This window comes from Procambarus clarkii, chromosome 21 (assembly GCF_040958095.1).
Source record: "Procambarus clarkii isolate CNS0578487 chromosome 21, FALCON_Pclarkii_2.0, whole genome shotgun sequence".
NCBI classification, from domain to species: Eukaryota; Metazoa; Arthropoda; class Malacostraca; order Decapoda; family Cambaridae; genus Procambarus; species Procambarus clarkii.
Window position 1 is genome coordinate 10,882,902 of NC_091170.1, and position 12,871 is coordinate 10,895,772.

The following is a 12,871-nucleotide window of genomic DNA, read 5'->3' on the forward strand; positions in this document are numbered from 1 at the left end:
TGAGCGCCTCTGGCAACACTGACTCTGGTATTGAGGGAGTGAGCACCACTGCCAACACCACCGCTGGAATAGAGGGAGTGAGCGCTGCTGGCCACTCCACCGCTGGTATAGAGGGAGTGAGCGCCGCTGGCAACACCACCGCTGGTATAGAGGGAGTGAACGCTGGTGGTATAGAGGGAGTGAGCGCCGCTGGCAACACCACCGCTGGTATAGATGGAGTGAACGCTACTGGTATAGAGGAAGTGAGTCCCGCTGGTCACCACCGCTGGTATAGAGGGAGTGAACGCTGCTGGTATAGAGGGAGTGAGCGCTGCTGGCAACACCACCGCTGGTATAGAGGGAATGAGTGCTGCTGGCAACACCACCGCTGGTATAGATCGAGTGAGCGCCGCTGGCAACACCACCGCTGATATAGAGGGAGTGAGCGCCGCTGGCAACACCATCACTGGTATAGAGTGAGTGAGCGCTGCTGGCAACTCCACTGCTGGTACAGAGGGATTGAGCGCCGCTGGCAACACCACCGCTGTTATAGAGGGAGTTAGCGCCGCTGGCAACTCCACCGCTGGTATAGAGGGAGTGAGCGCTGCTGGCAACAATATCGCTGGCATAGAGGTAGTGAGCGCCGCTGGCAACACCACGGCTGGTATAGAGGGAGTGAGCGCCGTTGGAAACACCGCCGCTTGTATAGAGAGTGTGAGCGCCGCTGGCAACACGACCGCTGGTATAGAGAGTGTTGTAACACTGTAAAAGTGTTTGGTTTAGTTTAATACATATATATAGTACATGAGTCACAGACAGGGATTTGAGCAAGGCGCCAGGTTGTCGGCCTGAGATCTCACACCTCAAAGCGTTAATGACCTCAAGTGACCTGAGGTCAGATCCTGAGAATTTCACCTTGCTTCCGCTAATCTCATAATTGGAGTCTGGTAGCCTTCAAACATGCCGACGTTTAAGGAGTGGCTTGGTAGTGCCGGAGGCTATCTACTTGTGTGCGGAGTTAGTACTAGGGTCCCCAATACATACTCGGAGAGCTATCGATTCGAGAGCATTAAGAGAACAGCAGACGAGCCAGCAGAGCAGAGATGACGTCCCTAGCAGGGAGGCTGTCGGCCGGCAGGGGCGAGACAGTCTCTGTCAAGCTACAGACCCCCCCCCCCTCCCTATTCAACTTAGACTCAGTCCTCGGTGAGTGAACATTAAGGTGACTTGTCGTGTTTTACCAGTGTTGTGTGATGATCAGGGGCAGTCAATTGTAGTGTTCTCAAATTCTTGGAGGATGACTCACTTTGAATATTAATCTTTAACATTTTAATTGGATTGCTGAAGTTATGATATTTATCATGAAAAATATAATTGTTGAATTTATTATTTAAATGGACTTTATTTTGTTCCCTAGAGATTTTGAGTTGAGGTGAGAAAGCCTCTGGGATTATTGGTTCCCTGATATTAATGAGTACATGGTTGGAGTTGATACATGATAAAGATGGGACAGATTAATAATGACCTCTTGATAACATCTCTTGAGAATTTTGTGATACAGACAAGTTCCATTCTTTGTCTCGTATGTGATGATCTAGAATGGATGGTGGCAGCATTTCGTCTTCTACTTTCTACTCTTCTACTTCTACTATCTACTCTTCTACTTCTACCTATCTACACCTCTCCCTCCACCCCTCTCTAAACTCTCACTTTCAACTAATGACCCTCCTCGCTCCTCCCACCTCTCTCCTCTCTCACCCCAAACCCTCACTAATTACTTCACTATTCATTTCTTTCCTTTCGTTTTCTCTTATACGTTTGTGGCAATGATTCTGTATTCTAGAGTTCTCTCTAGAGTTTCGGGTAGCTGGTCCAGTTACGGCGCCTTGTAGTCTTAGCACCTAGGTAGTCAAATACCTAGGTTACAAGGTGTTGAACGAGAGAGGCTGCCTTAGGAACTCTGGAGGTGCTCTAGAATAGTTAGCTAACTGGGGACGGGATAACGGACTAGAGAGAGCTGTTTCCCCCGGCCTCGTTAGTTAACTGGGGGGTGGAATAATGGACAAGATAGAGCTATTTCCCCCACCCCTCGTTACAATGTGAGCGCCGCTGGCAACACCACCGCTGGTATAGAGGGAGTGAGCGCCGCTGGCAACAATACCGCTGGTATAGAGGGAGTGAGCGCTGCTGGCAACACCATCGCTGGTATAGAGGGAGTGAGCGCCGCTGGCAATACGACCGCTGGTATAGAGAGTGTGAGCGCCGCTGGCAACACCACCGCTGGTATAGAGGGAGTGAGTGCCGCTGGTATAGAGGGAATGAGCGCCGTTGGCAACACCGCCGCTTGTATAGAGGGTGTGAGCGTAACTGGCAACACCGCCGCTGGTATAGAAGGAGTGAGCGCCGCTGGCAACAATACCGCTGGTATAGAGGGAGTGAGCGCTGCTGGCAACACCACCGCTGGTATAGAGGGAGTGAGCGCCGTTGGCAACACCACCGCTGGTAAAGAGGGAGTGAGCGCTGCTGGCAACACCACCGCTGGTATAGAGGGAGTGAGCGCCGCTGGCAACACCACCGCTGGTATAGAAGGAGTGAGCGCCGCTGGCAACACCACCGCTGGTATAGAGGGAGTTAACGCTGCTGGTATAGAGGGACTGAGCGCCGCTGGCAACACCGCCGCTGGCAACACCTCCGCTGGTATTGAGGGAGTGAGCGCGGCTGGCAACACCACCGCTTGTATAGAGGGATTGAGCGCCTCTGGCAACATCACCATTGGTATAGAGGGAGTTAGCGCCGCTGGCAACATCTCCGCTAGTATAGAGGGAGTGATTGGCGCTGGCAACTCCATCGCTGGTATAGAGGGAGTGAGCGCCGCTGGCAATACTAATGCTGGTATAAAGGGAGTGAGCGCCACTGGTATAGAGGGTGTGAGCGCCGCTGGCAACACCACCGCTGGTATAGAGGGAGTTAACGCTGCTGGTATAGAGGGACTGAGCGCCGCTGGCAACACCGCCGCTGGCAACACCTCCGCTGGTATTGAGGGAGTGAGCGCTGATGGCAACACCACCGCTGGTATAGAGGGAGTGAGCGCCGCTGGCAACACCACCGCTGGTATAGAGGGAGTGAGCGCCGCTGGTATAGAGGGAGTGAGCGCCGCTGGTATAGAGGGAGTGAGCGCCGCTGGTATAGAGGGAGTGAGCGCCGCTGGCAACACCACCGCTGGTATAGAGGGAGTGAACGCTGCTGGTATAGAGGGAGTGAACGCTGCTGGTATAGAGGGAGTGAGCGCCGCTGGCAACACCACCGCTGGCAACATCGCTCTGGTATAGAAGGATTGAGCGACACTGGCAGCACGAACGCTGGTATAGAGGGAGTGAGCGCCGCTGGCAACAGCACCGCTGATATAGAGGGAGTGAGCGCCGCTGGCAACAGCACCGCTGATATAGAGGGAGTGAGCGCCGCTGGCAACACCACCGCTGGTATAGAGGGAGTGAGCGCCGTTGGAAACACCACCGCTGGTATAGAGGGAGTGAGCGCCGCTGGCCACACCACCGCTGGTATAGAGGGAGTGAGCGCTGCTGGCAACAATACCGCTGTTATAGAGGGAGTGAGCGCCGCTGGCAACAATACCGCTTTTATAGAGGGAGTGAGCGCCGCTGGCAACACCACCGCTGGTATAGAGGGAGTGAGCGCCGTTGGAAACAATACCGCATTTATAGAGGGAGAGAGCGCCGCTGGCAACACCACCGCTGGTATAGAGGGAGTGAGCGCTGCTGGCAACAATACCGCTGGTATAGAGGGAGTGAGCGCCGCTGGCAACAATACCGCTTTTATAGAGGGAGTGAGCGCCGCTGGCAACACCACCGCTGGTATAGAGGGAGTGAGAGCCGTTGGAAACAATACCGCTTTTATAGAGGGAGTGAGCGCCGCTGGCAACACCACCGCTGGTATAGAGGGAGTGAGCGCCGCTTGCAACAATACCGCTTTTATAGAGGGAGTGAGCGCCGCTGGCACCACTACCACTGGTATAGAGGGAGTGAGCGCCGCTGGCAACACCACCGCTGGTATAGAGGGAGTGAGCGCCGCTGTCAACACTACTGCTGGTATAAAGGGACTGAGCGCCGATCGCATAGAGGGTGTGAGCGCCTCTTGCAACACTGACTCTGGTATTGAGGGAGTGAGCACCACTGCCAACACCACCGCTGGAATAGAGGGAGTGAGCGCTGCTTGCCACTCCACCGCTGGTATAGAGGGAGTGAGCGCCGCTGGCAACACCACCGCTGGTATAGAGGGAGTGAACGCTGCTGGTATAGAGGGAGTGAGCGCCGCTGGCAACACCACCGCTGGTATAGATAGAGTGAACGCTACTGGTATAGAGGAAGTGAGTCCCGCTGGTCACCACCGCTGGTATAGAGGGAGTGAACGCTGCTGGTATAGAGGGAGTGAGCGCTGCTGGCAACACCACCGCTGGTATAGAGGGAATGAGTGCTGCTGGCAACACCACCGCTGGTATAGATCGAGTGAGCGCCGCTGGCAACACCACCGCTGATATAGAGGGAGTGAGCGCCGCTGGCAACACCACCACTGGTATAGAGTGATTGAGCGCTGCTGGCAACTCCACTGCTGGTACAGAGGGATTGAGCGCCGCTGGCAACACCACCGCTGTTATAGAGGGAGTTAGCGCCGCTGGCAACTCCACCGCTGGTATAGAGGGAGTGAGTGCCGCTGGCAACACCACTACTGGTATAGAGGGAGTGAACGCTGCTGGTATAGAGGGAGTGAACGCTGCTGGTATAGAGGGAGTTAACGATGCTGGTATAGAGGGAGTGAGCGCCACTGGCAACTCCACCACTGGTATTGAGGGAGTGAGCGCCGCTGGCAAAACCCCCGCTGGTATAGAGGGAGTCAGAGCCGCTAGCAATACCACCTCTGGTATAGAAGGAGTGAGCGCCGCTGGCAACACCTCCGCTGGTATAGGGAAAGTGAGCGGCGCTGGCAAACTCCATCGCTGGTATAGAGGGAGTGAGCGCTGCTGGCAACACTACTGCTGGTATAAAGGAAGTGAGCGCCACTGGTATAGAGGGTGTGAGTGCCGCTGGCGACACCGACTCTGGTATTGAGGGAGTGAGCGTTGCTGGCAACACTCTCGCTGGCAACACTGCTGCTGTCAACAGCACCTCTGGTATAGAGGGAGTGAGCGCCGCTGGTATAGAGGGAGTGAGCGCCGCTGGCAACACCACCGCTGCTATAGAGGGAGTGAACGGTGCTGGTATAGAGGGAGTGAGCGCCGCTGGCAACACCACCGCTGGCAACATCGCTCTGGTATAGAAGGATTGAGCGACGCTGGCAGCACGAACGCTGGTATAGAGGGAGTGAGCGCCGCTGGCAACAGCACCGCTGATATAGAGGGAGTGAGCGCCGCTGGCAACAGCACCGCTGATATAGAGGGAGTGAGCGCTGCTGGCAACACCACCGCTGATATAGAGGGAGTGAGCGCCGCTGGAAACACCACCGCTGTTGTAGAGGGAGTGAGCGCCGCTGGCAACACCACCGCTGGTATAGAGAGAGTGAGCGCTGCTGGCAACAATACCGCTGGTATAGAGGGAGTGAGCGCCGCTGGCAACAATACCGCTTTTATAGAGGGAGTGAGCGCCGCTGGCAACACCACCGCTGGTATAGAGGGAGTGGGCGCCGTTGGAAACAATACCGCTTTTATAGAGGGAGTGAGCGCCGCTGGCAACACCACCGCTGGTATAGAGGGAGTGAGCGATGCTGGCAACAATACCGCTGGTATAGAGGGAGTGAGCACCGCTGGCAACAATACCGCTTTTATAGAGGGAGTGAGCGCCGCTGGCAACACCACCGCTGGTATAGAGGGAGTGAGCGCCGTTGGAAACAATACCGCTTTTATAGAGGGAGTGAGCGCAGCTGGCAACACCACCGCTGGTATAGAGGGAGTGAGCGCCGCTGGCAACAATACCGCTTTTATAGAGGGAGTGAGCGCCGCTGGCACCACTACCACTGGTATAGAGGGAGTGAGCGCCGCTGGCAACACCACCGCTGGTATAGAGGGAGTGAGCGCCGCTGGCAACACTACTGCTGGTATAAAGGGACTGAGCGCCGATCGCATAGAGGGTGTGAGCGCCTCTTGCAACACTGACTCTGGTATTGAGGGAGTGAGCACCACTGTCAACACCACCGCTGGAATAGAGGGAGTGAGCGCTGCTGGCCACTCCACCGCTGGTATAGAGGGAGTGAGCGCCGCTGGCAACACCACCGCTGGTATAGAGGGAGTGAACGCTGCTGGTATAGAGGGAGTGAGCGCCGCTGGCAACACCACCGCTGGTATAGAGGGAGTGAACGCTGCTGGTATAGAGGGAGTGAGCGCTGCTGGCAACACCACCGCTGGTATAGAGGGAATGAGTGCTGCTGGCAACACCACCGCTGGTATAGATCGAGTGAGCGCCGCTGGCAACACCACCGCTGATATAGAGGGAGTGAGCGCCGCTGGCAACACCACCACTGGTATAGAGTGAGTGAGCGCTGCTGGCAACTCCACTGCTGGTACAGAGGGATTGAGCGCCGCTGGCAACACCACCGCTGTTATAGAGGGAGTTAGCGCCGCTGGCAACTCCACCGCTGGTATAGAGGGAGTGAGTGCCGCTGGCAACACCACTACTGGTATAGAGGGAGTGAACGCTGCTGGTATAGAGGGAGTGAACGCTGCTGGTATAGAGGGAGTTAACGATGCTGGTATAGAGGGAGTGAGCGCCACTGGCAACTCCACCACTGGTATTGAGGGAGTGAGCGCCGCTGGCAACACCACCACTGGTATAGAGTGAGTGAGCGCTGCTGGCAACTCCACTGCTGGTACAGAGGGATTGAGCGCCGCTGGCAACACCACCGCTGTTATAGAGGGAGTTAGCGCCACTGGCAACTCCACCGCTGGTATAGAGGGAGTGAGTGCCGCTGGCAACACCACTACTGGTATAGAGGGAGTGAACGCTGCTGGTATAGAGGGAGTGAACGCTGCTGGTATAGAGGGAGTTAACGATGCTGGTATAGAGGGAGTGAGCGCCACTGGCAACTCCACCACTGTTATTGAGGGACGTAGCGCCGCTGGCAAAACCACCGCTGGTATAGAGGGAGTCAGAGCCGCTAGCAATACCACCTCTGGTATAGAGGGAGTGAGCGCCGCTGGCAACACCTAAGCTGGTATAGGGAAAGTGAGCGGCGCTGGCAACTCCATCGCTGGTATAGAGGGAGTGAGCGCTGCTGGCAACACTACTGCTGGTATAAAGGGAGTGAGCGCCACTGGTATAGAGGGTGTGAATGCCGCTGGCGACACCGACTCTGGTATTGAGGGAGTGAGCGCTGCTGGCAACACTGCTGCTGTCAACAGCACCTCTGGTATAGAGGGAGTGAGCGCCGCTGGCAACACCACCGCTGGTATAGAGGGAGTGAACGCTGCTGGTATAGATGGAGTGAGCGTCGCTGGCAACACCACCGCTTGTATAGAGGGAGCGAACGCTGCTGGTATAGAGGGAGCGAACGCTGCTGGTATAGAGGGAGCGAACGCTGCTGGTATAGAGGGAGCGAACGCTGCTGGTATAGAGGGAGTGAGCGTCGCTGGCAACACCACCGCTGGTATAGAGGGAGTGAACGCTGCTGGTATAGAGGGAGTAAGCGTCGCTGGCAGCACCAACGCTGGTATAGAGGTAGAGAGGGTCGCTGGCAACACCACAGCTGGCAACACCGCCCTGGTATAGAAGGATTGAGCGCCGCTGGCAGCACGAACGCTGGTATAGAGGGCTTGAACGACGCTGGCAACACCACCGCTGGTATAGAGGGAGTGAGCACCTCTGGCAACACCACCGCGGGTATAGAGGGAGTGAGAGCCGTTGGCAACACCGCCGCTGGCAACAGCTCCGCTGATATAGAGGGAGTGAGCGCCGCTGGTGTCACGAATCTTACTAAGATTCTGCCATTCCTCTTGATTCACATATTACTTTATTGTCTTGTTCTCTAATTAATATTGCATCTAATTGTATGATATAGGATTTTTAATGTTATATATATATATATTATAGCATGCTGTAGTGTGCCTGAGTTATTTTGGTGTTAGATTTCGTATGTAGTTTCTCCGTGTGGCCATATTTGCATATGGCCAGTGTGGGAACATTGTTGTCAATCGAGTGTCTATAGTTTTACCTTTATTTATTTCCATATTTGGTTGGCGTATTATTGTATGGAATGTTGTACCAGTGTTTACTACTTTTTAGTTTGACAATATTTTTAATATTAGTGCTGCATTTTGTTATTAGAATATCCACAATGTTTGTGTGGACGGTTAGGTGATTTCTTGGTAGACGTTTAGTGACGTTTGGCCTGCTGACCAAAGCGTGGACAGTAGCGTGGCGGCTGTTGTCGAGAGGAGTTGTGTTTTAAGCTAAGTCATTGGTCACTGTTATTTTAGCCCATATAAATGTTAATTATCTGGTTAGATGATTTGAGTATTACTGTTGATTAATCCATGTTCTGGTGATATTGCTCATGTCTCAATAATTAATTTCATTCTATGATATTGAATGTTGAAGAATATTTCTGGCTATTATTTATACATTTAATTGTTGTTATGTTTGTCCCCCTTAGCATAAATATATTGTTCTCCATTTTATGCAGTGATGTAATTATACCCCTAGACATCTGTTGGCATGGCCGATTTATTATCATTTCTTTACACTGCGGGGAGAAGAACCTTATTTAGTCTCAAGGGTGGTGACAGCTGGAAACACCACCGCTGGTATAGAGGGAGTGAGCGCTGTTGGAAACACCGCCGCTTGTATAGAGAGTGTGAGCGCCGCTGGCAACACCACCACTGGTATAAAGGAAGTGAGCGCTGTTGGTATAGAGGGAGTGAGCGCCGCTGGTATAGAGGGAGTGAGCGCCGCTGGCAACACTGCCGCTGGTACAGAGGGAATGAGCGCCGCTGGCACCACTACCGCTGGTATAGAGGGAGTGAGCGTTGCTGGCCACTCCACCGCTGGTATAGAGGGAGTGAGTGCCGCTGGCAACACCACCACTGGTATAGAGGGAGTCAGCGCCGCTGGCAACACCACCTCTGGCATAGAGGGAGTGAGCGCCGCTGGCAACACCTCCGCTGGTATAGGGGAAGTGAGCGGCGCTGGCAACTCCATCGCTGGTATAGAGGGAGTGAGCGCTGCTGGCAACACTACTGCTGGTATAAAGGGAGTGAGCGCCGCTGGCAACACCACCGCTGGTATAGAGTGAGCGCTGCTGGCAACACCACCGCTGGAATAGAGAGAATGAGCGCTGCTGGCAACACCACCGCTGGTATAGAGGGAGTGAACGCTGCTGGTATAGAGGGAGTCAACGCTGCTAGTATAGAGGGAGTGATCGAGCGCCGCTGGCAACTCCACCGCTGGTACAGAGGGATTGAGCGCCGCTGGCAAAACCACCGCTGGTATAGAGGGAGTCAGAGCCGCAGAAAACACCACCGCTGGTATAGAAGGAGTGAGCGCTGCTGGCAACACTGCCGCTGGCAACACTGCTACTGTCAACAGCACCGCTGGTATAGAGGGAGTGAACGCTGCTGGTATAGAGGGACTGAGCGCCTTTGGCAACACCGCCGCTGGCAACACCACCGCTGGTATTGAGGTAGTTAACGCTGCTGGTATAGAGGGACTGAGCGCCTTTGGCAACAGCGCCGCTGGCAACACCACCGCTGGTATAGAGGGAGTGAGCGCCGCTGTTATAGAGGGAGTGAGCGCCGCTGGTATAGAGGGAGTGAGGGCCGCTGGCAACACCACTGCTGGTGTAGAGGGAGTGAGCGCCGCTGGCAACACCGCCGCTGGCAACACCACCGCTGGTATAGAGGGAGTGAGCGCCACTGTCAACACCGCCGCTGGTGTAGAGGGAGTGAGCGCCGCCGGCAACACCACCGCAAGTATAGAGGGAGTGAGCGCCACTGTCAACACCGCCGCTGGTATAGAGGGAGTGAGCGCCGCCGGCAACACCGCCGCTGGTATAGAGGGAGTGAGCGCCGCCGGCAACACCGCCGCTGGTATTGAGGGAGTGAGCGCCGTCGGCAACACCACCGCTGGTATTGAGGGAGTGAGCGCCACTGTCAACACCGCCGCTGGTATAGAGCGAGTGAGCGCCGCCTGCAACACCACCGCTGGTATAGAGGGAGTGAGCGCCGCCGGCAACACCGCCGCTGGTATAGAGGGAGTGAGCGCCGCCGGCAACACCGCCGCTGGTATTGAGGGAGTGAGCGCCACTGTCAACACCGCCACTGGTATAGAGGGAGTGAGCGCCGCCGGCAACACCGCCGCTGGTATAGAGGGAGTGAGCGCCGCCGGCAACACCACCGCTGGTATAGAGGAAGTGAGCGCCGCCGGCAACACCACCGCTGGTATAGAGGGAGTGAGCGCCGCCGGCAACACCGCCGCTGGTATAGAGGGAGTGAGCGCCGCCGGCAACACCGCCGCTGGTATAGAGGGAGTGAGCGCCGCCGGCAACACCACCGCTGGTATAGAGGGAGTGAGCGCCGCCGGCAACACCACCGCTGGTATAGAGGGAGTGAGCGCCGCCGGCAACACCGCCGCTGGAATAGAGGGAGTGAGCGCCGCCGGCAACACCACCGCTGGTATAGAGGGAGTGAGCGCCGCCGGCAACACCGCCGCTGGTATAGAGGGAGTGAGCGCCGCTGGCAACACCACCGCTGGTATAGAGGGAGTGAGCGCCGCAAGCAACACCGCCTCTGGTATAGAGGGAGTGAGCGCCGCCGGCAACACCGCCGCTGGTATTGAGGGAGTGAGCGCCGTCGGCAACACCGCCGCTGGTATTGAGGGAGTGAGCGCCACTGTCAACACCGCCGCTGGTATAGAGGGAGTGAGCGCCGCCGGCAACACCGCCGCTGGTATAGAGGGAGTGAGCGCCGCCGGCAACACCACCGCTGGTATAGAGGGAGTGAGCGCCGCCGGCAACACCACCGCTGGTATAGAGGGAGTGAGCGCCGCCGGCAACACCGCCGCTGGTATAGAGGGAGTGAGCGCCGCTGGCAACACCGCCACTGGCAACACCGCCACTGGTAATCAACACAGCGTCCCGGGTCGATAATATCTTTTTGCGCGGCGGCGGCGGCGGTCCCTCACTCTCCTCCACACCACAGTGGCCAGGTGGTTACTCCCCTGGTGGAGGACACTGTTGTAACTTGTCGTCGCACAGACATGCACGCCGTGCTGCAGGACCCTGTGGTGGTGGTAGTGTGGGAGGGGGTGATTATTGTGGTGGTGGTGGGGGGGGGTGTTGGTGGTGGTGGTGGTTATAGTGGTGGTGGTTGTGGGGGGGGTGGTGTTGGTGATAATACTCACCTATTTGTACTCACTTATTTCTGCTTGCGGGGGTGTACCTTTGGCTCTATGGTCCCGCCTCTCAACTCTCAATCAACTGGTGTACAGATTCCTGAGCCTACTGGGCTCTATCATATCTACTTATGAAACTGTGTATGGAGTCAGCCTCCACTTCATCACGTCCTAGTGCATTCCATCAACTAACTACACTGATACTGAAAAAAATCTTTCTAATGTCTCTGTGGCTCAGTTGGGTCCTAAGTTTCCACCTGTGTTCCCTTGTTCGTGTCCCACCTGTGCTGAAGCTGAACCTCAGGGACGTGAGGTTCAGCTTCCTTAGTCTTTCCTCGTAGCTCATGCCTCTCAGTTCCAGCCCAAGTCTGGTGGCATACCGCAGAATCTTCTCTAACTTTGTTTTGTGTTTAACTTGATATGGACTCCAGGCAGGAGCTGCATACTCTAGGATTGGTCTGACATAAATGGTATACAGGGTCCTGAACGATTCCTTACACAAGTTTCTAAAGGCAGTTCTTATGTTGGCCAACCTAGCATATGACGCTGATGATATCCTTTTGATGTGGGCCTCTGGGGACAGGTTCGGTGTTATATCAACCCCCAGATCATTCTCTCTATTTGACTCTTGCAGGATTTCCCCTCCCAGATTGTACCTTGTGTTCAGCCTTCTGCTCCCTTCGCGTAATTTCATTACTTTACATTTTCCTGAGTTGAACTTTAGCAGCCATTTTCTAGACCATTCCTCCAGTTTGTCCAGGTCATCCTGTAGTCTCTGTCTATCTTCATCTGTCTTGATTCTTCTCATAATTTTTGCATCATCAGCAAACATTGAGAGGAATGAATCTATACCCTCTGGAAGATCATTTACATATATTAGAAACAGAATGGGTCCAAGTACAGAGCCCTGTGGGACTCCGCTGATGGCATCTCGCCACTCTGATGTCTCCCACCCTCACCGTTACTCGCTGTTTCCTGTTGCCTTGATACACCCTTATCCACTGGAGCACCTTACCCTTTACTCCTGCCTGTTGCTCCAGTGGTGGTATTGGTGGTGTTGGTGATTGTGGTGGTGGTGGTGATGGTGGTGGGGGGGTTGGCCGGTGGTATTGGTGATTGTGGAGGTGGTGGTTGTGGTGTTGGGGGGGTTGGCTGGTGGTGTTGGTGATAGTGGTAGTGGTTGTGGTGGGGGGGGCGGTGGTGTTGGTGATTGTGGAGGTGGTGGTGAGGGGGGTTTGGTGGTGGTGTTGATGATAGTGGTGGTGATGGTGGTGGGGGTGGGGGGGGGGCTGATGGTGGTGGTGGTTTGGGGGGGGCTGATGGTGGTGATGGTGGTGGGGGTTGGGGGTTGGTGGTGTTGGTGATAGTGGTGGTGGTGGGGAGGGCTGGTGGTGATGGTGATATTGGTAGTGATAGTGGTGGGGGGTAGTGGTGGTGTTGGTGATTATGGTGGTGGTGGTAAAGGGGGTTTGCTGGTGGTGTTGGTGATAGTGGTGGTGGCGGTG

At 55.4% G+C, this 12,871-nt stretch overlaps 2 protein-coding genes across 2 annotated transcripts in view; one reads left to right on the forward strand and one right to left on the reverse strand.

Annotated features, from left to right (window-relative positions):
- Positions 1–225: 225 nt before the first annotated feature.
- On the reverse strand, positions 226–7,967 carry LOC138367065 (uncharacterized). Its single transcript, XM_069328460.1, has 4 exons — positions 7,954–7,967; positions 4,904–6,180; positions 3,338–4,641; positions 226–741 (listed from the first exon to the last, which is right to left on the reverse strand). The coding sequence occupies exons 1-4, from the start codon at positions 7,965–7,967 to the stop codon at positions 226–228; spliced, it is 3,111 nt and encodes a 1,036-aa protein (XP_069184561.1).
- A 991-nt stretch (positions 7,968–8,958) lies between these two features.
- The window catches only part of LOC138367066 (uncharacterized), a 15,505-nt gene continuing 11,592 nt past the window's right edge, over positions 8,959–12,871 (forward strand). Inside the window, exons 1-2 of the mRNA XM_069328461.1 lie at positions 8,959–9,259; positions 9,431–11,092. Of these exons, the coding sequence (XP_069184562.1) occupies positions 8,959–9,259; positions 9,431–11,092 (1,963 nt within the window). The remainder of the gene's footprint in view (positions 9,260–9,430; positions 11,093–12,871) is intronic.

Excerpts from the sequence above, each read along its gene's own strand:
- LOC138367065 (XM_069328460.1), bottom strand. Across the intron at positions 4,642-4,903 it reads CTCCTTCTATACCAGAGGTG|CGGTGGTGTTGCCAGCGGCG; the intron begins GTATTGCTAGCG and ends CCTCTATAACAG. Across the intron at positions 742-3,337 it reads CTCACTCCCTCTATACCAGC|TGTTACAACACTCTCTATAC; the intron begins GTTCGTGCTGCC and ends ACACTTTTACAG.